The following is a 23,672-nucleotide window of genomic DNA, read 5'->3' as shown; positions in this document are numbered from 1 at the left end:
TGCATTTTATGTTTTGTAGATGTTTTGATTCTTGATTTATTACAAAATATTTAATCTTTAGACGCTTAAAGTTCTTGACATATTAACAAAGAATCTTTGAGCAAATTACTTAAAAATAGACTTTTACAAAAACACAATTTGAATTTCTTTAACATTCCATCCTCTTTTGTCGCTTTTGTAAAGTAATCTTTTTCGAATACAGGACAACACTCTAATCAAAGTCAAATGTCATCAAATCAATGTCATCTTTACTTTATTGCCCAATTGTCACTGTCTGTCAGTTAAGAAACTACTTAATTTTTGTAAAACCAAGGTGGTAATTAGTAATTGTTAGAAAATAGCTTACACATGTTTTTTTTGTTTACAAGTAGCAAAAGGCTACCGTACCGTTGTAGGTTTATTTGCTGTTACATTAATCGATGTTAATATTAAAAGTGAATCTGTTTGAATATTTATCAAACAATGAATCAGATCTATAGAAAGGAATTAAGGTATGGGGTTATTGCTTTTAATCATAGTTTTTCAATAAAATAAAATACTAAATGTAGCCAATATTATTGTATGAATTTTGATTTCAATTTTCTACCATTCTAAATATTTTGTGGAGTCGTGGCGTTTACATTTCGTAACAACTACTTATAGACGTTAAAGATAAGAAAATTAAGTAACGCTGCATTATTTTGAAATTTAATCCAAACAACCCTATTTTAAATGAAAACTGACCATAAATAATATTTTCAGGCAGTGAATATGTCAGAAACACAACTTCAATTTTTATTCAACACGGTGCTGAAATTTGGGTATGTGTACCAAACATTTTACCTGTCTCATGGGCTCACAAAAAGCATGCTGACATTTCAATTCATATGGTGCTAAAAATTAATTTATTCATTAAAAAATGTTTCTTCTCCCACTGCTATACATAATTTATAAAATTATATAATAAAGTTATATATTTATGTGGTATACTTGTGTTACCAGCAAGACAATAACTGTAGATCTCTGCAATGTTAGTTATAGGTATTTTAGATAGGAGGAGGGGAAGTGGGATGACATAATTACCTGAAAATAGTATACCTGATGACAATAGTATAATGTGGAATGTTTACTATTTTGGTTGCTATTCTTATTGTTTTAACATACAAATGTTTGTACCTAAAGCTTTTTTAATTACTCAATAGATTTCATCATGTATAGTTGTATTTGACATCAACTTTTATTTTCCTAAATTAAATCATACACATAGGGAGTAGATATATTAAAAAGTTTTTAACATACAACTTATTTCAGTCTCGTGAATTCACATAGTAATGTGAAGTTTAGCTTGTGTTCTTTAAGTGGGAGATAATTAAAGTTATTAGATAGTTGTGTGTTGCATGAACTCAATTTGCATTGTCTACAGTTAGCCATGTACAAGTGGTGGAAAATTCTTGCTTACCATTACCGTTTGTATGCTTTCTACTGCTATTTTTCATCAACATTTTCAGGGAATTTAATAAGTGACGTTTTTTTTAGGGTATAAGCTCCGAAAGGCCAGGTACAACCTAGGCCATGCAATAAAAATGGAAGCAGTTGATATGGATGCTGGCAGGTACGAACTGAGGGAGAGCTTACCAGGAAGCAGTGTTGACAGTGACGCATCTAGTAGTCTTTTAGGTAGCAACGATGTTAGTGAACATAGTGATAAGACATCTGATGATGAAGAGGATTTACGTGAAGATCTACAAAAAACCATACCTGAATGTTACAAATCGGACTCAAATTTCGCATCACACAGTACAAGAAACATCACAAATGATGAAGAATTTCAAGCAACAGCTCTTTGTCAATTTATGGATATCTTGAATGACTTAGATGAAGTTTTAGATAAGTCATTATTAGCTTGCCTTGATGATACTGAAAATTTTGACAGTGATGAAGAGGATATTATATGTAAATTAAAAGATTGTATAGCTGACCGTGAACAACAATTGGATGATTCTCCAAGCGAAAGTTCTATGGATGATACACAAGTAGTTATCAGACAAACTGCACGGAGTCCAGAACCTGCTTTAGAAGATATTGAATTAGTACAAAATCTGTTTGAACAACCTCAATGTACAAGTCTCAGACGGTCTAAAAGTTATTCAGAATTACCTCAAAACCATAGAGATAGTCAGCAATTAGAAAGAGCTAATACAATGAATGATAACTTAAGAAATTCAATGCGTAGATTAGATCCAATAGTTTTGCCAGCTCTAAATACTGAATCAGTCTGTGAACCATTGACATTGCCTGTTATATTGTTTCTTGAGCATCATGTTAATATGAGACCAACCAGTGCACCACTACAATTACAAGTTACTGCTGCAAATCTGAGTACAAGTAGTGGATCATCAGGGCCTATAATAGTTGGACGTCGAGCATTACTTATGAACCGTGCATTATCTTTACCATCTCCTGGTGACAGTGATATAACAAATGCAGGCTGGAATGGACCTAATGGTAGGAGTATAGCGAGAAGTACAAGCAGCACATCGAGTTCTTCCGGTGAATCTTTAGCAGGTATTGCTGCTATGAATCAAAATGGTGCGGGAACATCTGATGAGAGGTAAATATTAAATATTGTTCGATTTTCACCATGACAAAGTAAGAGAAATAATTGTAGTCCCTTATTACCGCTTGTATTAGAGAGAGCAGGGTAGATAAATAGAAAAGAGAAAGTGATTTAGAAATATTTTGTTACAGAAACGAAGAGACTGATGAACCGCCTTTTGGAGTTTGGCCACATCAAATGAGCTCAATGCTGGCGTGCCTTAGTTGTACTGTTGGGATATTCAATATATCTAGATTTTCCGTATTCAGTGTGCATTACGGAGGTGAGTTTTATTTTCTTAGAATTAGATTACGTAATAGGAAGTGAATGATAGGACTGTTCAAAAGTTAAGCCAATGATAGTGTCAATCAATTTAAAAGTTTTCTATAGATAACATTTCACATTTGATTTGATCCTGAAATAAAAATTAAATAAAATCTCTATACAGTAATATAGATTGCTATAGCTATTTAAAAAAAAATACATCTTTAAAGGAGGTTAATTAGGTTTACTTTTTGAGCAAAAGATTTTTTTTTAAAGGGTTAAAAGGCTTTCTTATTGGCACAGTTATATCTATAAAGTACGTAACTCTTGATATTTGATCACATACAATTGTGTAACGAATTGATAGCGAAGTTAGCTACTATAATTAATCTCTGACCACATTTACTAAGTTTATGATTTCACAAATCTGACTCATAACAAGAGACTATTGCTTTACACAAAAACCCAATTACAAACATGACAGATTCCATTTAAATACAGATAACCTATACTATTTAATGTATTTTCAACTGTTTTTTTTTCTTTTTAGCATGTTTCATTCTACAATTTTTCATACTATCTCTTTTCACTGGAATACCATTATTTACACTACACTTATGCCTCGGCCATGTATTACAATCTGGACCTATTGATATGTGGCGTATATCACCGATATTCAAAGGTGTTGGTGTTTCATTGCTGCTAACACAAGCGGTTATAGGAATGTACAGCATAGTAAGCCTGTCATGGATATTCGTCTATTTCCGAGATTCGTTTATAACTTCCGATGATAAGTACAAATGGGCTTTACCGCTAGGATTCAGTTTTGATGGTGAGTGAAATTTTTTATGACACTAATATAACCTACTAGCTGTAGCCCGTGACATTGTCCGCGCGGAATTAAAAAAAAACTTAATTAGTAACATGTGTTTTACAGACATTCATACATACAAACATTCGCATTTATAATATTAGTAAGATTAACATATTTATGCATACTTTAACATATTACTTTAAAATTCTCCACTGTTTTTTTTCTCTTTATTTTATTTTAGACACTCGACTCGGTCTTTTCAACATGTCAGTCCTATAATTTGCTTAGAAAATAATTACAACTAATATGAGCAAAAAAAAACAAATAATAATATCTAGAGTGTTCTTTAGTGTAATATTAATAATTTTATAGCGGCCAACATACTTATATTACTTTACAAGATAAAATAAATACAATAGAAGTGTTAAATTAACGCTAATCCTTTATTTACGTTAGATTACAACGCGCTAAACACTTAAAAAGCGGTTAATAAATGTTCCAAAAAAATGGAAAGTACTCGCTTTTATTATGGACCGATGAAAATGAAATCGGCCACGGTAAATTGTTTTGAATGCTTGACCAATTTAATGAAATTTAGTTAAAATTAAACAAAAAAAAATCATTACGTTAACTGATTTGTAATTGGTGATAGCGATAAATCTATTATAATATTATCTTTTAATTCAATTTGCTTTCCAATATTTACCGATGTATAAATTTCCATAAAAAAGATATTTATTTGGGCGTAAAATACAATAGAACTATTGTTACAAGAAATTCGAGAACAAATTAAAATAAACTAATAAGATTCGTCCTCAGTTTATTGGAGTGTAAATTACAGGAAATATTTGAGAAGGTCGACATAAAAAGTGCACGATGAAGTTTTTTTTTCTTCAATACTATCCTTGACTATTATTTCATGCCAGTACGATGCTATCATAGAGTGTGTAAGTGATACAGTAATTACGACACGAGGAAGATCCAAGGTTGCGTACATTGCGTTTTAGTTTTTATGTGTACATACATTTCGAGACGACTGAGTATTTAGGTTCGTTTGAATTAAACAATTTAATTTCCTGATGTAAATGCTATCAGTGGATTGTAATTTGTAACAAAAAACAAGGCCGGTCTTAGCATTTCCGGCGCCCCCTTGTTTATGGTGACCGCGGGAAATCTTCTATGCATATATATATATATATATATAATCTTAGAGGGAAAAGCAGGCGCCCCTTATATCCGATTCGAGAGCCTGTTGCGCTCCCTTATGCCCGGCGCCCTGGGCTTTCGACGCACCTCGTCCTACCGAAACGCCGCTGCTGACGAAAAGAGTTGCATTTCTTAATAGATCTCATAAGTATAAATCTTTTAGTCTGTTACTTCTCGTTTAAAAGATTTGACTTGTTTTACTTTTGCGTAATTAAATCTTAAAGGAATTCGTATATAACTTGTGGAACTCGACACCTTCAGACGCTCAACCGCATTTACATTTAAAGCACAGTAAGCGACGAAGCAACGAAATATATCTCGTTAGATCATTTCATGATGTAAACATTTTTCTACTATGTACATTTACGCAATGACGCAATCCTATTCAGGTGTCATGTTATTGTTCTCCGATAGTATTTAATTTCGACCTTAATAATTGAAATTATACTTGCAAAATATATAAAATAAATATATCTCATTAAATTGCCTATATCTATACATTAAAATAATGTATAAATATATATTTTTATTAATATGTAATGTTATTTTTATGACTTCTTGTCTAATGGACGTGATGTTAATTTGTTGTCGCATAGCTGTGGTAATGCGTTAAATAACGACATAGGCATTAAATGATAACAGTCATGCATACATTTATTGAACAAGAAATATTGAATGGTTAATTATTGTTAGAAAGAAAATCCGAGACTGTGCCGGTGTATCGAAGCAACACTAGCCTTATTAAAATTTCAACGATTATATTCCCCTCACTATTCATTCTGGCAATTGATTTGGTAACAAAACCGCGCCATTCGCTTTTAATGATTCTAACTAATAATATCTAAAATTATATATATTTTTTTGCTTTTAAAGCATTGTTTTACAAACTAGCGAGAGAATGGCTCAAAGTCCGGAGTGCGAATTTCGTTCTAAAACTTTTTTTTTAAATATCATAAAAAAAGCGAAAACAAAGTTCGTCGTGATTTACATCAAGATACGAAAAATCGTTAGTGTTAGTTTCCACTGTTGAATCATTTTCATAAATACGTAGTTGTTGCTGGGGTTAAAGGCAGTTTTCTTTACAAATCGACGTTAATTTGTTGATTTGCTTAAATTTTCACTTGATTTATTTCCTTATCAGTCAGATGAAAGTCGATGTTGTAATACATTTAAGATTTTTACGATAGAAAGCATATTTATCTAAGATAACAATGAACAAAGATTCCATTATCAAACACAAAGTTATGACATCGAAATGCGCACGCGCAATGCATTTAATGAGTTCATTGTCAATGACAATTATAGAACGTCAGCTGATTAAAGTTTTTATTTATTTATTTACGTTTTGTAGACCTAATAATTGGCATACTTGGAATAACATCCATAATTATTACGCACCTTTGATTATGTCATAATTCCCCTATTGTATTTTTCTTTACATACCTATTATATAAAAAAAAACTGGCAATAAATACTAATTACATAAAATTAATTATCGGCTCATTGTAATAAATATATAGATGGATATTAATTTCATAATTGGTTTAATGTAATAAAAATCTTGATACTTGATTTCAGATGTAAGTCTTAAGAATAGCACGTTTAAGATTCAAGAGACACTACCTCAGTACTTTCACGGAGAGGTATTACAAAGGGGCATGGGGTCCAACAACAATTTTGGAAGCATAAAGTATCAAGTTGCTTTATACCTTGCAGTTGTTTGGATGATTGTTTTTGTTGCTCTCAGCAAAGGATTACGCTCATATGGAAAGGTAAATAAAATTAATATATGGTATGAACACATCACATCCCTTAGTATAGATTTAGTGAAAGAAATCTACACTAAAAGCAGACAGTTTCAGTTAGCTTTGAAAAAAAAACTAGAAAAGACAGATTTGTGGATGGACTAATTTGCCTATACATTATTTAACTATTGTTTAGTTCAAATGTCAGCTGTAATAAGCGATAAAACTAAAAAGCGGATTTACGGTGTAACGATTGACTCGAGGTTAATGCGTCCTTTTAATATTTTGCAAGAGTTAATCATAAAGATAAATTACGTGGGTGGCTTATGAGTTAAGCACTTCGCTTGTAATCTACAGGTCCTGGGTTCGAATCCCGCCATGTAAAAAATCTGTTTTTCAATTTAAATATGTAATGCCTACACATATCAGAGAAGAAATTCAAGGATATGTGTGAAGTCAACCCACAGTGAGCCAGCGTGGTTGACTATGGCCTAGTCACCCCTAATTTAGGGCTATGCCCCTTGGTGGGAACATGTATAAGGCGACGACCTACTATATTGTATGGAAATTAACAAATTAACCGTGGATTTCTGACACCAAAATCTTAGACAAAGCTGAATTCTATCTTTGACGAAACAATGATAACAATATGTTTCATATTAAAACATTTCGATCTCGGAAACCCACGGTAAATGTAACTACAATTTATTTTGTATGTTTCAGGCTGTGTATGTATTGATGTTTTTGCCGATATGCGGCACATTAGTATTGTGTACGAAGCTGTTGACCCTGATCCCATATGACACCGTCACAAATATCTTCTCGGAAACTGAATGGAGTGAATTCTTCCTCAATAGTAATGTATGTAAATATTACACGTGTTGATTTAAGATATCTTACAACTATTGTGCTCGTTACAAATAGTCTATTTCTATGGCAGATTTTGTTACAATTGCCTGTTTACATATCTATGATCTGCATACATTTTTACTATTCAATTTATTCAATTGTATGTTTATTTGAACAGCTAAACATAACTCTTTTAATCTATACATATAATCAAATTTGAGTCTCTATGTAAAATCTAAAGAAAATCATACTTCGTGTACATATGTATGTATGTTACGGATAATCTCTGAAATAATTTTGAAGAGACTTGGACGGTAAGATAGTTAACGCATGCGGGCTTTTTATAGGCGACTTCGTCTACGCGGAATTAAAAAAATAACTTTATTACTAGCTTATGTGTTTCTCCAGACTATGCTCTACATCTATGCCAAATTTCATCCTGACCCGTTGAGCCGTTCTGGAGATACCTTCTAACAAACATATACCCATCCATCCACTTTAACTTTCGCACGTATAATATTAGTAAGATTATGAAGCAAGATAATAAAATTTGATTTTGATTTGATGATTAGAGTTGGGCAGCTGCAGCACAAGAAACATTCCTGACGTGGGGTTTGCTGGGTGCGTGTGTGATGCAGCTGACGTCACACAGATGTGTGGGGCGGGGGCGGGGACAGGGGCGGGGGCGGGGCGACAGTACGGCGCTGCGTCAGAGCGGCTGCGTCATAGCGTGCACTTTCGCAGTACTGCTACTGGCCGCTTGTCTCGCTAATACATGTGTGAGGATACTTAAGAATAATGGATACGTCTTCCTACCCAGCAGCTTTGGTAAGTTTCTCATTGATACTGTAATTTTCTACACTTTGTAACAGTATTTCGTGCCACCCTTGTGGGTACACTTCCTTACAAAACAAAGTGGCATTGGACTTGTTAGTATGCAGTACTACGTTTCCTATACACGTATATGTAATTGTTAAAATCTTTATGTATTTTTCAAACTATTTCCCCCAAAAATAGGGTAGGCTCTGAAACCCACAGTGGGGAATTAGCGAGCTGTGATGATGATATATGTCTTATAATTCCAGAGACAATAAAATCATCACAATTCCTGTGGTCGACATCAGAGCCGTTGCCGGGCAGCGTATCGACCCCGGTGCGGTACATGGGTCAGTACGGCAGCCTGGTGGGCGTGACCGTGTGGCGGAGCGGCAACGCCGCCAAACTGTACAGCGGCTGGCAACCACTGCAACTGGCTACGCAGATAGTGCCCGCTACTTTAGCTGTGGTGCCCTCTAGTGTTGTGAGTGTACTCTTAGTGTTGTACTCCTCGAAATTTTTATCGATATTTTAATTTAAGTATATAAATGTTCCTTTTACATTTACATCAAATGGATAGATCAAGAATGTATCACGAACGACAATAAAGAATTACATATCTATTTGGGAGACTAAAATCTATTTTGTCTATTTAATAAAGAATACGCTTACTGTAGAATCCGTCCTTGATGAATTAAAAAAAAAACTTAACTAGTAGCATATATGTTTTTCCAGGCTATGACTATGCCAATTCTGCAGATAATTTCAAAAGAAAATTTATCCATAGATCCAAACATTCGCATTTATAATATAAGTAAGATTTACACTGTCCAATAATGTACAATATATTTGAATTTTACATGTTATTTCTAAATAATTTACAAATTAGTCACAGCGCCATCTATCGTAAGTCAACTCGTTATTGTAACGTTCCAGTTGTCTCCGGCGTGGGCGGTGATATTCTTCTTCATCCTGCTGATGTTCGGCGTGGCGCAGCAGCTGGCTATCTGGCACTGCGTCATCACCGGCGTCATGGCGATCAACAAAGACGCGCTACGTGTCTGGGAGACGACCATCACTTTTTTCAGCTGTGTCTTTGGATTCGCTATGGGATTGCTGCTTTCTACCGATGTGAGTATCTTTTGATATCAACATATGACATACAGACGGACAGATAAAAACATTTTTTTCTTTATCAGCCACGCAAAATACACCATGGATACGAAATACATTTTTAATTTTTGGATATTAATTATAGACTCTAATTTTATTAATATTTAAATATATGGAGAGTTCCTAGAATGAAGGCACTGGTATTTTCGATGTTAACACTATTTCTGTGATATGTTTTAGGCCGGCATAAGAATGGTGCACTTGGTGGACTACGTGTGGGTGGGGTCGTGGTGGCAGTGCGCGGTGCAGGTGGCGCTGTCTGCGGGCGTGTTCGCGGTGCGCGGCCGCCCCTACTCTGCGGACGCAGTGGCAGCGGCTCTGTACCGACCCGCCACGCCCCTAGCCGCACCTCTCGCCGCCATGCTCGCCTTCACCTGGAGCGTGCTCTTGCCGGTGCTGCTCTGTGTAAGTAGCCAATACGTGGAAATAGCTACTCTGTGTGATTATAGATACACTATGGCTATGTAGCTGCTCTGTGTAATTGTAACTAACTGTAACTCTCTGTAAGTGTAGCTACACTGTGTAAGCGTAGCTACTTTGTATAATTATAGCTACTCTGTATATACAGAGTAGCTATACACATATGTGTAGCTACTCTGTATAAGTGTAGCTACTCTGTATAAGTGTAGCTACTCTGTATAATTATAGCTACTTTGTGGAAGTGTAACTACTCTGTTTAAGTGTAGCTACTCTGTGTAAGTGTAGCTATTCCGTATAATTATAGCTAATCTGTGGAAGTGTAGCTTCTCTGTGTAAAGTAGCTACTCTGTATCGGTGACCATCTTCTGTAGTTGATCCTTTATAACTAAATAATAGCCGATTTTATAGTATCTATACAAGTGTATCGGTAGTAGAAATTTACGGTAGAGCTGCTCTATGTAAAATGTCAATGTGCTTACTATATGTAATGGCACTTTCACATGAGGGTAGAAGTCAACAGAGCAGTGCTCTATAAGAATTGAGTTGACTGTTAATTGTTACAGGCGATCTGCATTATGGATTTTCGGATTGGACAACAACGTCAGTTATATTCTTGGAGAAAACCTATTGGGTGAGTCCCCATCTTATTTTGAGGTAACCCTATACATTCATAACAATACTAGCTGTCGCCCGCGACTCCGTCCGCGCGTATTAAAAAAACTTTATTAGTAGCTTAAGTTCTTCTTGACAATTTTCTACATTTATGCTAAATTTTAGCGAGATCCATGCAGCAATTCTGGAGATACCTTCTAACAAACATCCATACATCCATCTAAACTTTTGCATTTATAATATTAGTAACATTCTTCCGATGTCTGAGAGATTTTTTTTTATTATACTCCTTGTTTTCAGATATTTTCCCATATGGGCTCGACAAGTCGCAGTAATGATGCAGCAAGGTGCCCTACTCACCGTGCCTTTTGTAGCCTTCATACAAACATGGAGATATATGAACAAGGGTCCCCCTGATATACTTGAGGTAACATTTTATACAAGTTTTCTTTACCAAAAATATGTTTCTAAACTTGTCTATGTAAGTATTACAACTTTCATGCTGCCAGGATTACGCTTCAAGTGAATTTCTAGAAGATTTGGTAAGATTTGTGTCTAGTTTTCACTGTCAATAAATGTATAAAACATGCTGTCTCTGGTTTTTTCAATAGGAATGAAAGAGATGGTGATATGTTTTCGTAACTGTTTATCGGCAGTGGAAATCTGTACTTGTGAATATATAATGTACATTCACATATATTATTAGATAATAGAATTTAGTTGTTTTCTATTATTTATAGTATTTATTTATTAACTTTGAATTATTTGTACTGTAACTGTTACTAACAGTAACAGTTTGTGTAAAACAAAACGAGTGTATGCTTTGCTTCGAAAAAGATTAAAATTTCTTTGAGACGATTTTCTTACTTATATAGCATTTGCCATAGATGTCATAATTATTTAAAAAAATAGTTATTTTGTACGCGACTGTACATACATAAATATCGAACTTTATTTGTTGAACTCAATGTGTTATAATGTACTAGCTTTTGTCTGCGACTTCGTTAGTCCAAAATCAGAAACTTAGTAAATAGCTTCCCAAACTATGACCATCCATATTTATACCAAATTTAATAGATATCCGATTTTTTTATAGGAATTATTTCCTGACAATAACAAATAAAACAAAAAAAAACGGGGAATCGATCCAGTTGTTTACACGTGATGACGTGACAAAGGGATATAGGAATCCATTATTATATATTGTTATTTGAAAATAATCACTTCTCATAGATAATTTACCAACTACACTTATCTGTATAATTGTGATAACGAAATAGTTATTTATAACTGTGATAGCGACAATATTAATTTATTATTTGCGTTTGTTCTTTGCTGTGTTCGTGGTTAATTATAGATGTCAGCTATAGTGTTTTAATTCGTTTTGTTTATTGTGAAAACGTCCCGCTGAGAAATCTTTTTTTATGTCTGTTATAAGACAAAAAAATCTAGTTGTTTTATGTCATTATCATATCGTCATAAATTATATATCTTAGTTGCTTTGACCCGAGTTGTATAAAAACACTTCTTTTACAATTTAAAAACCTCTCATTCATTTATGCATTGTATAAATCACACTTATTGAGTGTAAATTAGAACTTCAACATAAAGTTTTTAATTTTCAGCGTATACAGAATCTGTACCGACCGCGCATGGGCGGGGCGAGCGAGTCCCCGCCCCCCAGCGCGGCTGCACCGCCCCCGCGCGCTCCGCCCGACCCCCCGCCCAAGTACACGCCCCCGCCCTCCTACTCCACCGCCACAGGCGCCCGCCTCATCAACACGCTGAGGAGAAGCTTCCGAACATTGCGAAGGTAACACTAATATTAATGTTCTTCATTAAAATTCGGCCTGCCTGAAATCCAGTTACTTAAAAATTAGACTGTCTACTAGTACAAAGTGTAGGAACTTAATTTGTTATAAAAACTATACACCATCTTAATATATGTTATATGTATATTACAGAATAACATCAGGCCGTACAGATGCACCAACAGATGACACGGCACAGATCCCCATCACGGTGAGCGAGAGCGTGGACCGGCGCCCCCCCACCCCGCAGCCTGCATACCCACCCCCCACACCTTCCATCACTGTGACCGACGAGACCGACCGCAGGACATCCAGGAACTCCCTGACCCTCACACGAGACTATCTAAGACGGTCTTTTGTCAGAAAAACAGACTCAACAAAGTCTATTCGTTCGAGTTTACGTCGAAGTTTTAAATACGGCGTGAGTTTGACGACGAGTCATGAGCAATTGGTAGGGGATGCGGAGCCTATTTCTAATACGGTTGCAATGTCCGCCATGTTGGGGGAGGGGTCTCCCCCCCATACACGTAGTCTCGGGTCCGTTATATGAATAATTTGTGAGCAATAATAAATGTACTTATTTCGTACTTACGTTTTTTATGAATACAATGTATGGCAAGCTTTATTTTAATGCTATTTTAAATGTTTGCCAAATCGAACAGTCTTAATTTTCATTCATATTCGCCATCTTTTTTTACTTTTAATGATGTAATAGTTTTTAAACTTTAAAAATAGACAGTATTTGAACATCACATTTTATCACATCTTAATTTTTTATTATTTTTGTATTATTATTATAATTTTATTATTTAAATTAGAGAAGGTTATATTTTTTTTATTTACATATAATCTTTGAAGTTATTCAATAATACGAATTAAATTGAATCTCACCTCATTTTATAGCGTCCATTGTTTTATTAACATATCTTTTAAATAAAAAAAAATTGAAATGTAAATTGCATAATACAACAAATAATGTTAGATATATATTTAACATAATAAAATATTAATTATATTTTTTGTCCAATATTCAATAATTTTTAACAAAACTGATTATTTTCGAATAAAATAATGCATAAGTATTTTTTAATATTTTTAATACTAGAGCAGCTCAAATATAATTTTGGATGCATTGTAACATGCGTCCAAGAAATTAACTAACCGTAGGTTTCTGATACCATATTTTCTAAATAAATTATCTCTGTGTTGTCAAAGATATAGAGAAGATATTGAAAACAGGGATGATATGTTTTATACAGAGATTTTGGTCTCGGAAACCCACGGTTAATATACTTAATCCCAGTTCTAGTAATTCCATTATAGGGAATTTAGTATAGTAACTAACAGAATAATTAGTAGTAAGTTTTTTAACCAACGTATTATTTTAATATGAAATGTGTTCTTATTAGATATAGAAAGCCATGAGAGAATAATTGTAAATCGTAAATTTGTGAAAATGTTGTGTTTTTAATTATACAAAAAATGGCAATAATTTTATAAGAATTGTATACGTGTATGTATGGGAAAGTTGGCCTGTAACAATCAAAATACATTTTCTAGGCGCTTCTTAATTCTATGACTACTAAATTACAAAAGCAATAAATTCTTTAAAATACACGATTAAATAACACAATATCAACATTAATCATTTGCTACAAACTACGTCTATAAAATGAGTCATGGAAATCACAAGATATATAAGATATATGAGAAATAAGGCTCTTAACATACATATGCATGTAACAGTTGGTTTCTGAGACCAAAATATCTGTGTAAAACATATCATCTCTGTCATTATCTTACAAAACAGAGATATGTTTTAAACGGGGACTTTGATCTTAAAAACCCACATTAAGTAAAATAAGTCCATTGTAAAACAAGACTTAATGATAACAAATACCACTGACATCTATAAATGGACAGGCTATAAGACGAAGTATTTTGTGCTTATTTGATTTACACCATTTTGGCGCTGATAGTAATGATTCGTACCGGTGTTGAGGATTGGAACTAATAATATTAATAAAAATAACTGTCACGTTACATCAACGGATACTTTTTAAATCAGATCAAAGATAAAGCTGTAATTTATAAGCAATCGCCTATCTATTTATAGAGATTAGTGAAAAATACGTATTATCACATTTAAATTGTGAAATAGCATTATTAGTGGCAACTAAGAAATAAGTGATTTAAATGAAATATAAGTCAAGTATGAATGTTTTACAATAAGTACAATGAATTTAGAAATTAGCATAATATTTTCGCCTTTTGAGCATAATAGTCGGACATAGTTTCGTTTTATCTATATCCATGAAGTAATAAAATTTAACTAATCGTTATTAAATACTTAAATTCAAATCTACGTTATATTTTCCAAACAAATTTTTACAACTTCAATATATTCTTGAGCAGTAATTTTGTTTGTTGAAAGTTATTTTTAAAATTTTGTATTTTAATGTTTTGGTGGTTAAAGTATAAAATTGCCTTTCTATTAAGTGTTAATAATTTAATTTTCAAACAATACATGTTCAGTTTCAAGTTTACGATCGAACTACAGTTAAAACTGATGTATAGGCAAAACCGAAAACTTTACAGTCAACTGACAACTCAAATTTTGACTTCAGTTTTCACTGTACAATTCTACTATACAGCTGAAACTGTTCAGTTAAAACTGTATGTGTAACTTGCTTAGTATATTGTATTATAAATTTATAGAACTAACAATCAACATTGTATGAAACTAAATCGAATCATTTTGGTGTAGTGAAATTCGACGGCCGTGATTCTTGTATTCACCGATATTGTTGTTTCTATTTTAACAAAGAGAATGAAAGAGATACCAACAATTAACTTATATTTAACCAGTAATTTTATACTTTAACTCGACAAAGTCGCTTGTCTGTAATAATTTTAATGTACTTTTTGTTTCAGGCTCAGTCCGGCAAAAATTATGTACTGTTTAGTTCCTTTCTTTGCATTTATCAGGCGCTTCTATTATCTTGTTCTAAAATTTTAGTCTCTAGTCACTCATTCGGCTTCCATTAAATTATTCTATCACAATTACGACATCACATCAAATTTTATTATTTTAATTGCGCACATTTTATTTGCACATTGTATTTTTTTGGCTTTTACTTTTTACTTTTTTTTTTAGTTGTATAATTTTAATTTTTACATTCCAACTGTATTAACTAGTGTAAGCAATAAAATGTTTTTTTACACAAATGTATTATTATTCTGACTTGTATCCCTTTACTGTTAATTTGAGCGAGGTTAGTATCAAATATCCATATTTAATTTTATATCGAAGATTAAAATCGTGATTATAAAGAGGATATGCGTAAGAAGGGAATTTTATATATGACGGTTTATAAAAATGTATGTACATCTGTGACGACCCTCCGTAGGAACAAAGCAGGTTGATGATAAAAATAATTGTTCCCGTTATTAACCCAAAAAAAGTTATGTGCTTTGATTTTTGATGATAATTTTATTCAATAGATGGCGTTAGTAGCTTTTAAAAATAATTTATCATTTCACCGCTAGATGGCCTTCATTTATTCCTTCAAAACTCTAGTAAGCGATGTAGAGTTTCCCACCAACGGAATCAGTTTCGCCGGTTGTGAAAACCTCGGCATCGCTTCTCGGCCTTTTGGCTAAGATCAAAGTGTAGTATCTGTTCTTTTCAGCTTAATATCTGAAAGTTCCCGCATCGCGGGACCAGTATATTAAACTGATTTTTGTAAAACGACGGGATGTTAGGGGCTCGCTCCACTTCCGTCACGGGTCGGCCCGGCATTGCAGTGCCGCCGGGATCGGCCCACATATACTATCAAAAAACTGAAGGCAAAATTAGGCTCTAGAAGCTCGTAACGAATGTAGTTGCATCTCTTGAAAACTCTCGATAGAGATAGATCTCCGTTCGTCCTAGCTTTAGGCCTAGTCTCCGTTATGGGACCATGATCCGATTAAGTGGTGGGTCTCTTATTTAACCATTGTTGCCTACAATTATGAAAGGCATCATCGCCCTCTTTGAACATTTTTAACATTATTGAATTGTTTCTTTTAAATATAAAATAGAACTTTTATAAGCAATAATATCTATCAGCTACGTTTAGGGCTGTTGCACACGCGCAGCATTTTAAGATATACAATCTTAGTGCAGAACGTGGCCAAAAATTAACATTAAGCTGTATACTGCTGTATACCGGTGTATGGTCAGGTCAATAACGATTATGGGGAAAAATAGAAAAAAAATCCTTTCTTTTTCAGTTTAATTTAAATTTTCTTGTCATTTGATACCATACAGCATGATTAGATACTGTAGCTACAAATACATATAACCATATCCCTGCATTTTGTATTAGCTACCTAAGTAATTATATTTTTAAAGAAAAAATAGATAAAGTGAACTAGTAGAGTTGAAATCAAATACAAATCAAGGTTCGTTATTTTTATTTTAATAAAATAACACAGTTTTTCATTAAAATCGTCTTAAACACCATGCAGAGTGTAGTAAAAACATAATTAACATTTAGTCAGCCGCAAAATACTTGTATAAAGTTAGTGGACAAGGAGGCCGAGGTTGAGAAATGCTCTCGGTTAAACTTATTACAGAAGATAAAGTACAATAAAACTAAAACAGAAACATCAAGAAAGAAAATTAGTATTTATACATAACATTTTACGACCTCAACTTCACTTGTTGAAAAACATTTAAAAATATAGATAAGTCCTTACAAAATGTCATTTAAATAACAATTCAAATTCATTATTTTTACATTTTTAATACTTGTATGTCACCAAGTTAAAAACATGTCATCATTTTGTAAAGTCCTGTCTATATCTTTAAAAGTTTTTAGAAAAACAATAATCAAAAATAATGTGTAAAATTACATTATCTAACCAACTTTACAAAGTTGAAATAATGCGGCATAAAATACTTTATAACACCAGTGTATAATGTACCAAGATCCTAATTATATAAAACTTAATTGATTACAACAGTAACACTAATGTGTACATCACAATATTCAGTCAAAAGTTCACACAACAAGCGTCGTATAGTCAATTCATATTATCTAATCAATGAGTTCATGTTCAGTAGAGATTTAGCAGCCTTTGAGTCGGTGGGGCCTTTCTTCTTAGACGGGTCCAACATGAAACATTTCCAAAGTCTGAAAATTATAAAGAACTGTTAAAGTGTGCTACTTGAGAGAGGCAATATTTGCTTATATGTACTTTAAAAGTCTAACCACTTAAATATTTCTTATAAGTGTTAGGTGGGATGTTATAAGTGGTGATAGTTATGTTTAAATGACATTCGGTTTGTCTCCAGTGGCATATGGTATGGTGTACGCGTGGTATAGTGGGTGACATGAAGTTAGTTGTAGATGGTATGCTGCGATAGGTGATAACTAGTGGCAGATTGTATGGTGTAAATGGCATATGGCTCGTGTCATCACGAGTGTCACCTGAGGGTTTCATCGGCGCCGGCTGAGAGCACGGAGGTGCCATCCGGCGAGAGCGCGAGGTGCAGCACGCGAGCCACGTGCCCGCTCAGCTCGGCCACGCGCGTCATCGTCGGATACTTCCAGATGATAAGCTGGTTGTTGGCGTACCCGTGACCGGATATCAGCTCCTTGTAGTGCGTGCTCCATACGATCGAACATACCTGACACATTTCACATTAATTTATCAATTATGTTGAATTATGATACATTGCTTTATCTATTCTATTATCTTACTTATAAATGCGAATGTTTAGATGGATGGATGGGTGGATGGATGACTGATGGTATCTCCAGGACGGCTGAACGGATATCAATGAATTAGCCATACATATAGGACAAAGTCTGGAAGAACACATAGGCTAACTATGTTCTATTTTATTCCACATGGACGGAGTCGCAGGCGACGGGTGTAAGCTATATGTTAAGCTTAAGCGCCTAGTATACAATCAAATTGCAAAATTAAAAAAGTATTTCAAGAAGGTCGAGCCTTGGTGCCAGTAAGCATGTTTCGGGGTATCATAATATGGGTTTACTTGTGACTTGGTGTCGACGGTGTTGAGGTTGGCGCCGGTGCTGACGTTCCAGATGCGAATGGTGCGATCCGCGGTGCCGCCGCCTGACGCCAGGATGCCTGCACTCCACGGACACCACGCCAGGCCCTTCACTGCCGCCAGGTGCTGGCTGAAATACATATTGTTAGTAATATTGAAATTACTAATATTAGCTTTAAATTACTTTGTTTCTTGTTAAAATTCGTATTCTACTAATAAATTCCGAGGTACCCAAAATGAATAAAGCTCCTAAGTTTATATAACATGGTGAATACTTACTTGAACGAGTATAAATACTGTGGCTGTGAGTAGTGCTGGCCCTCAGCCAGCGGCCAGATGTTGAGCAGGTTGTCGTTACCGCCCGATGCCAGGTATTTACCGTCCAGCGACCATTTCAAACCACACACCTTCAATTATACACAATAGGTGATATACAGTAACAAGTACATCAAATTATTAATTTTCTTCTTTAAGAAGTTTTTACTGATAAACGCGTAATTTAGGTAATTCAGTGAGAATTTTACAAGATTTTACAACAGAGATAGTAAAATTTTAAATACATAAACTGCAATTTTAAATAAGTAAAACCAGAAAGTTACTGTATTTGCGGTACATGATGGCATTATGTGGATTAAGAACTATTTTATTGCTTTACTCTTGGATCAGTGGGATATGTAAAGTTTCTGTTTGTGTGTACCTCTCTAGTATGTGCATACACGGTGGCTAGAGCATGGTCGCGTTGTCGCACGTCGTGGTGCACGATGTTACCGTCGCGGCCTCCGCTAGACAAGATGTACATGTTCCATGCCAGCGCGCCCACACGACCAGAGTGACCATCCATTAGCTGCAACAGTTTATGAACAATCTTGACATGTTAGAGATTTGGTAAATCCAAAAATAGCAAAAGCTAATGTGACAGAAGTAGGATATTTTCAGAGAAAGCAACAATATCTATTTTTTTTGACAGTTAAAGTAGTGAATGTAACTTTAACAAAGAATATTCTCGAAAAACAAGCATAAAATATTCTTATCTGATAAAAGATGCTGAACACATAATCCTATTTCTTTTCCCTTTCAGTTTTTTAATTGTCGCCCAACTACTCACCCTTAGTCTCTTAATTTTAGAACAGTCCCACAGTTCAACAGTTGAGGATGATGTGCCAACGGCCAAGTGTGGCGAGCCTCCTTGCACCCAGGAGACGGAGCTGACAGTCTCCGAGCCCTCCAGGGTCAAGAGCTGGTCAATCTGCCCAGTGCCAGCATTCCACAAATATACAGCATTACCTAAAGCCACTGCCACCACATTTGATGTGCTCCAGTCAACTAAATTGAGATCTGGAATGAAATAATAATTGGATATTATATTTTATATTCAAGGTTTAACAATGATTTAATCTTTGTGCTGTTTGTATGTGAGTTGTTAAGAATTAAAAAGTAATGAAGAAATTATATATATTGGTCGCCCCAGACTACATCCACACGTAATTTAAATAAATAGTAGCTTATGTGTTCTTCCGAAGTATGTTCTATACTTATGCCAAATTTTAACAAGATCCATGTAGCCATTCTAGAGATATCATCTAACAAACATCCATCCATCCACCTCAACATTCACATTTATAATATTAGAAAGATTAAGAACCATTTAAACTTACAATAGTCATCCAAAATATCAGGAGCGTCAAGTATTCTTTCAGGAGCTTGTGGAATGTATCTTGTGTTGTTTTTCACAGTTGAAGGAACTTTTGCCTAAAATCATTGCAAATTTTCAATATTGTTATAGCAATTATTGTGTTTAGGTAACATTGTTAACAATATTATAATACAAATAATCAATTTTATATCGAACAATAGTAATATATCCCAATTTTGTGCAATGTCTTTAATTACTTGTTAGTGAATTTTTGTCAAAATATGAAAGTACCCACATCCGCAAAGAAGAAATTGAAAATAAACAGAATGGAATGAAGTGGAGTCAAATATCAACAGCATTATCAATATACCTGTGAGTATACAACTCGTAATCTATTCTGGTATCCTTCAGGTGCGGCAGGGGCTTTACATGTGTACTGCAGTAGACGGCCTGGCTCTGTGTCTGTCAGCACCCTTCCAATGGCCTCAGTCGCTGCTATTTGTGATACTGCTTCTTCACTTTTTTCTTCATCACGGCTCATCTGAAACAAATTAACGTTTTGTTGGAAGATAAAAGAGGATGTAAAACTTATTAGCAGTGTAATAATTGTTATAAGTAGTTTTTTAAACATGCTAAGAATTAAATACATTTTGAAATTTCAGAATAAAAAATTCAGGAGTTTAGCAAACAAAATTGAATTATGTATGAATTGAAACAAACATATTATAATTTTATTAATTCTTGTTAATATTTTAATCTAACGCTTACCATGTAATGGCACAGGTCATAGTTAGAATTGCTTCTCGAAGGTATAAATCTGTCAGCTTTGTTTGGTGTCTTAGAGGCTTTGTTGGGAGTTGGTGTTGTTGAACGACCTGCAACATATTGTGTTAAAATAATAAAAAAATCTGTGTAAGTAGTTTCCTGAAGTTACATTAGAACCGGCTTTATTTTAAGAAATTTTATCATTTTAATCAAATATTATCCTAAAATACCAAAACAACTTATTCTGTTCGGTAATAAGGACTTACCTGGGGACTTCGTTTTACACGGAGTTTTCTTGCCTTTCTTATTTTCATTTCTTGTAGGTGTCTTGCTATTAGATAACGCACTGTTATTGCAGCTTTGATTTGCAGTAATCGACAGTTTTTGGAGCGATTGATTGCAAGAACTTATGTTTGCATTAGAAATGTTCTTCAATGATGAGCTCAACGAGGGATTTATATTTTCGTTGTTTGATTTCTTGATCCATCTTTGCAAAGGACCTCTCGTAATGGGCCCGTCCATGGTGGCTAAACTATTTATTTCGTTCAAATAGTTGAACTGGGCCATCCCTCGATATAAATTACGACACAATTCAAAAATTACAGATTTTTAAACTATGATTTCATTAAGAACACGTTCAACTGGCAAACACAAACAACCGTTGAGATTTGAAATTTTAAAACGCCATTGGCGCACATGATTTTTGTGTCACAGATAACATAGCACGTACGTCAAGTAGGAATCTCTATGGATTATGGATATTCTTTGCATTTTATATACTCTTTGATTCTTTGTTTTTATGATTTTATAAACTACTACCATTATTTTTTATTACCTGTTGATAAATATTTCGATTTTTGGAGTAACTAAGTTTTTAATAAATTAAAGATGCTGCACAATTAATACCACGTTGAATTCACTGCTGATTCTTTTGCCTCTGTAGATTTATTGGAGGGAGGGAAACGAACGAAAAAAATAAATAAAGTAAAAATAAATGCATATAGAGAGAAACAGTAAGAAGAAGTGATTAGAAAAAACATGATGTGACCCGATAAACTTACATCTTCTATTTGTTCATTGTATTTTTAGATCTCACCGGCAGCGCTGGCCTAGACTGACGTAGCGCTCGCGGGACGCTCCGGTGAGGACGGAGTCGTTGAAGCCTGAAGCGCGCCCTTGAAGCGAGCTCGCAGTCACAGCTTCGCCCAACTGCGACGGCGGCGGCATCGACACGGCAGGCTCAACGGCAGGAACGGGCTCGGCGCTGATGGTTGCCACAGGCACCGCGGAGTTGGCTACTTCCATTGCAGCGCGGCCACTCGACTCCTTTCGTTGAGATGAAGACACTACCTGTTGTTCCTCTAATGACACCAGTCTATTCAAAATTTGTTGCATTGTTTCGGTTAAAATATTGCTAGAAGGGCTACGTCGTCAGTAGCGTGAATCATGTTGGCTAGAATGCGATCAGATCTATCTGATTTTGCCACCGACTTCTACTCTGCCGCCTCTTATTATGCATGTTTTCTTTCTTTTAGCAAGTATTTAAAATTAGGCGTAATTCCAAGCAGGGCATTCAAGTTACGGTAAATAATCGATCAATAGGATAGACACGACAAAATATTAAAATTGAGCCATTCTAAAATTTACACAAAAGGCTAACAAATACAACTTCTATTTGTTATTTTAAAGCGGAAAAGAAAACAATTGGAACGTACTCACCAAAGTTGACATTATAAAACTTGATCACACCGTCTCATCGCGTCGTACTTACGTATGTTATACGAAACACCGGAAGCAAAGGGTTAATTTGTCCTTTTAAACAAGGGTTGTTACAATTTCCAAAAATATGTTTCTGATCGTATGACTAGCCAATTAAAGAAATAACAATGGAAACACATCGTATCAGGATGTACAAACCAGGACGTGGGAGTTTCACTATCCCACTTCTGATCTGAGGGATCAGAAGCAGGGAAAATTAAAAAAAAAAAATTTTCTTACACACTACAACAGTACTTTTATGATTTAATAACAAAACTAACAAAATTGATTGAATTAAATTAACACTTAAATGATTTCGAAATATAACATTAACTTGATCAACTATTAGTTAAAATGTTTAATTATTTTGGCTAGTCAAACGGGCAGAGCTTCCGCTGGCTTCAGTGTTCGGTGGCGAGTGTGTCCCGAAAATGAGGGTGCGGTCTCTTATATTGGCATCACCCCAGCATTATTTTTAAGTTCCACCCTCAGCTAACAATATATTTAAAGTAGGAAGTTATTAAGTAGCCATTGTCAACTGAGTTACTGTTTAACGCATTGTGTGCAATGTTTAATGTTTATTGATATTGTAAAAGCTTCTAATAACTTTTAATTTGATCTTACTTTATAAGTTTCGTTTTTCCTAGACTAAATAACATTATTATCGTAATTTAAGTAACGACCAATCAGAGCAGAGCCAGGTGGGCTTGAGAGGGGTCGAGGCACCATCTGTATATAAGGCGTTTTGACGTAGAGTGGAGACAGATCGAGTTGGGTCATCATCACCAAGTCCTCAACCACTATAGATGTCGTTGAGAAAAGTGTTTCTCCGACATCAGAAGTGGGATCGGTGCCGGTACAAAATGAAGATCTACGGACACCAGCAGAAGACGGATGGCGCGCATTGTTTGAGGCGCAGCAAACAGCAGGCATGCGGCTGCTCGTGGAGGCGCTATCCAACCAACGGAGAACAAGACCATCACGCTGCCAAAATTTGGACCGGAAATAGCTAGATCCTTAAATTTGGTAACAGTAGACGAGCATGAGATTCAAGAGACCGCTTACGACCACTTCCCCATTGTTATGTGTCAGATGACTGTGATGGTAAGATTTTCATATATTCTGCAGCAGCAGCCACGGCCGCCGCCGCCACCGCCACGGCTG

The 23,672-nt window shown here is 34.7% G+C and overlaps 3 protein-coding genes across 3 annotated transcripts in view; 1 reads left to right on the top strand and 2 right to left on the bottom strand.

Moving 5' to 3' along the window:
* Apaf-1 (protein) overlaps positions 1–23,672 on the bottom strand; it is an 81,459-nt gene that overhangs the window by 32,307 nt on the left and 25,480 nt on the right. The gene's annotated exons all lie outside the window — the stretch shown is intronic.
* bdg (sodium-dependent transporter bedraggled) lies at positions 269–12,900 on the top strand. Its single transcript, XM_013317879.1, has 15 exons — positions 269–491; positions 742–800; positions 1,516–2,590; positions 2,728–2,858; positions 3,390–3,671; positions 6,438–6,631; positions 7,328–7,465; positions 8,026–8,281; positions 8,539–8,753; positions 9,206–9,400; positions 9,623–9,847; positions 10,426–10,493; positions 10,775–10,901; positions 12,100–12,287; positions 12,439–12,900. Exons 3-15 carry the CDS (start codon positions 1,563–1,565, stop codon positions 12,833–12,835), a joined length of 3,444 nt encoding a protein of 1,147 aa, XP_013173333.1. The 5' UTR covers positions 269–491; positions 742–800; positions 1,516–1,562; the 3' UTR covers positions 12,836–12,900.
* Positions 16,727–21,452, bottom strand: fzy (cell division cycle 20 protein fzy). The gene is made up of 10 exons (XM_013317881.1): positions 21,017–21,452; positions 20,754–20,860; positions 20,356–20,526; positions 20,008–20,101; positions 19,458–19,687; positions 19,050–19,196; positions 18,632–18,759; positions 18,335–18,482; positions 17,763–17,962; positions 16,727–17,465 (listed from the first exon to the last, which is right to left on the bottom strand). The coding sequence occupies exons 1-10, from the start codon at positions 21,315–21,317 to the stop codon at positions 17,366–17,368; spliced, it is 1,626 nt and encodes a 541-aa protein (XP_013173335.1). The 5' UTR covers positions 21,318–21,452; the 3' UTR covers positions 16,727–17,365.

The sequence above is a fragment of the Papilio xuthus genome, unplaced genomic scaffold (assembly GCF_000836235.2).
Source record: "Papilio xuthus unplaced genomic scaffold, Pxut_1.1 DF826933.1, whole genome shotgun sequence".
Taxonomy (NCBI): Eukaryota; Metazoa; Arthropoda; class Insecta; order Lepidoptera; family Papilionidae; genus Papilio; species Papilio xuthus.
This window is presented reverse-complemented; position numbering and strand designations above follow the sequence as displayed.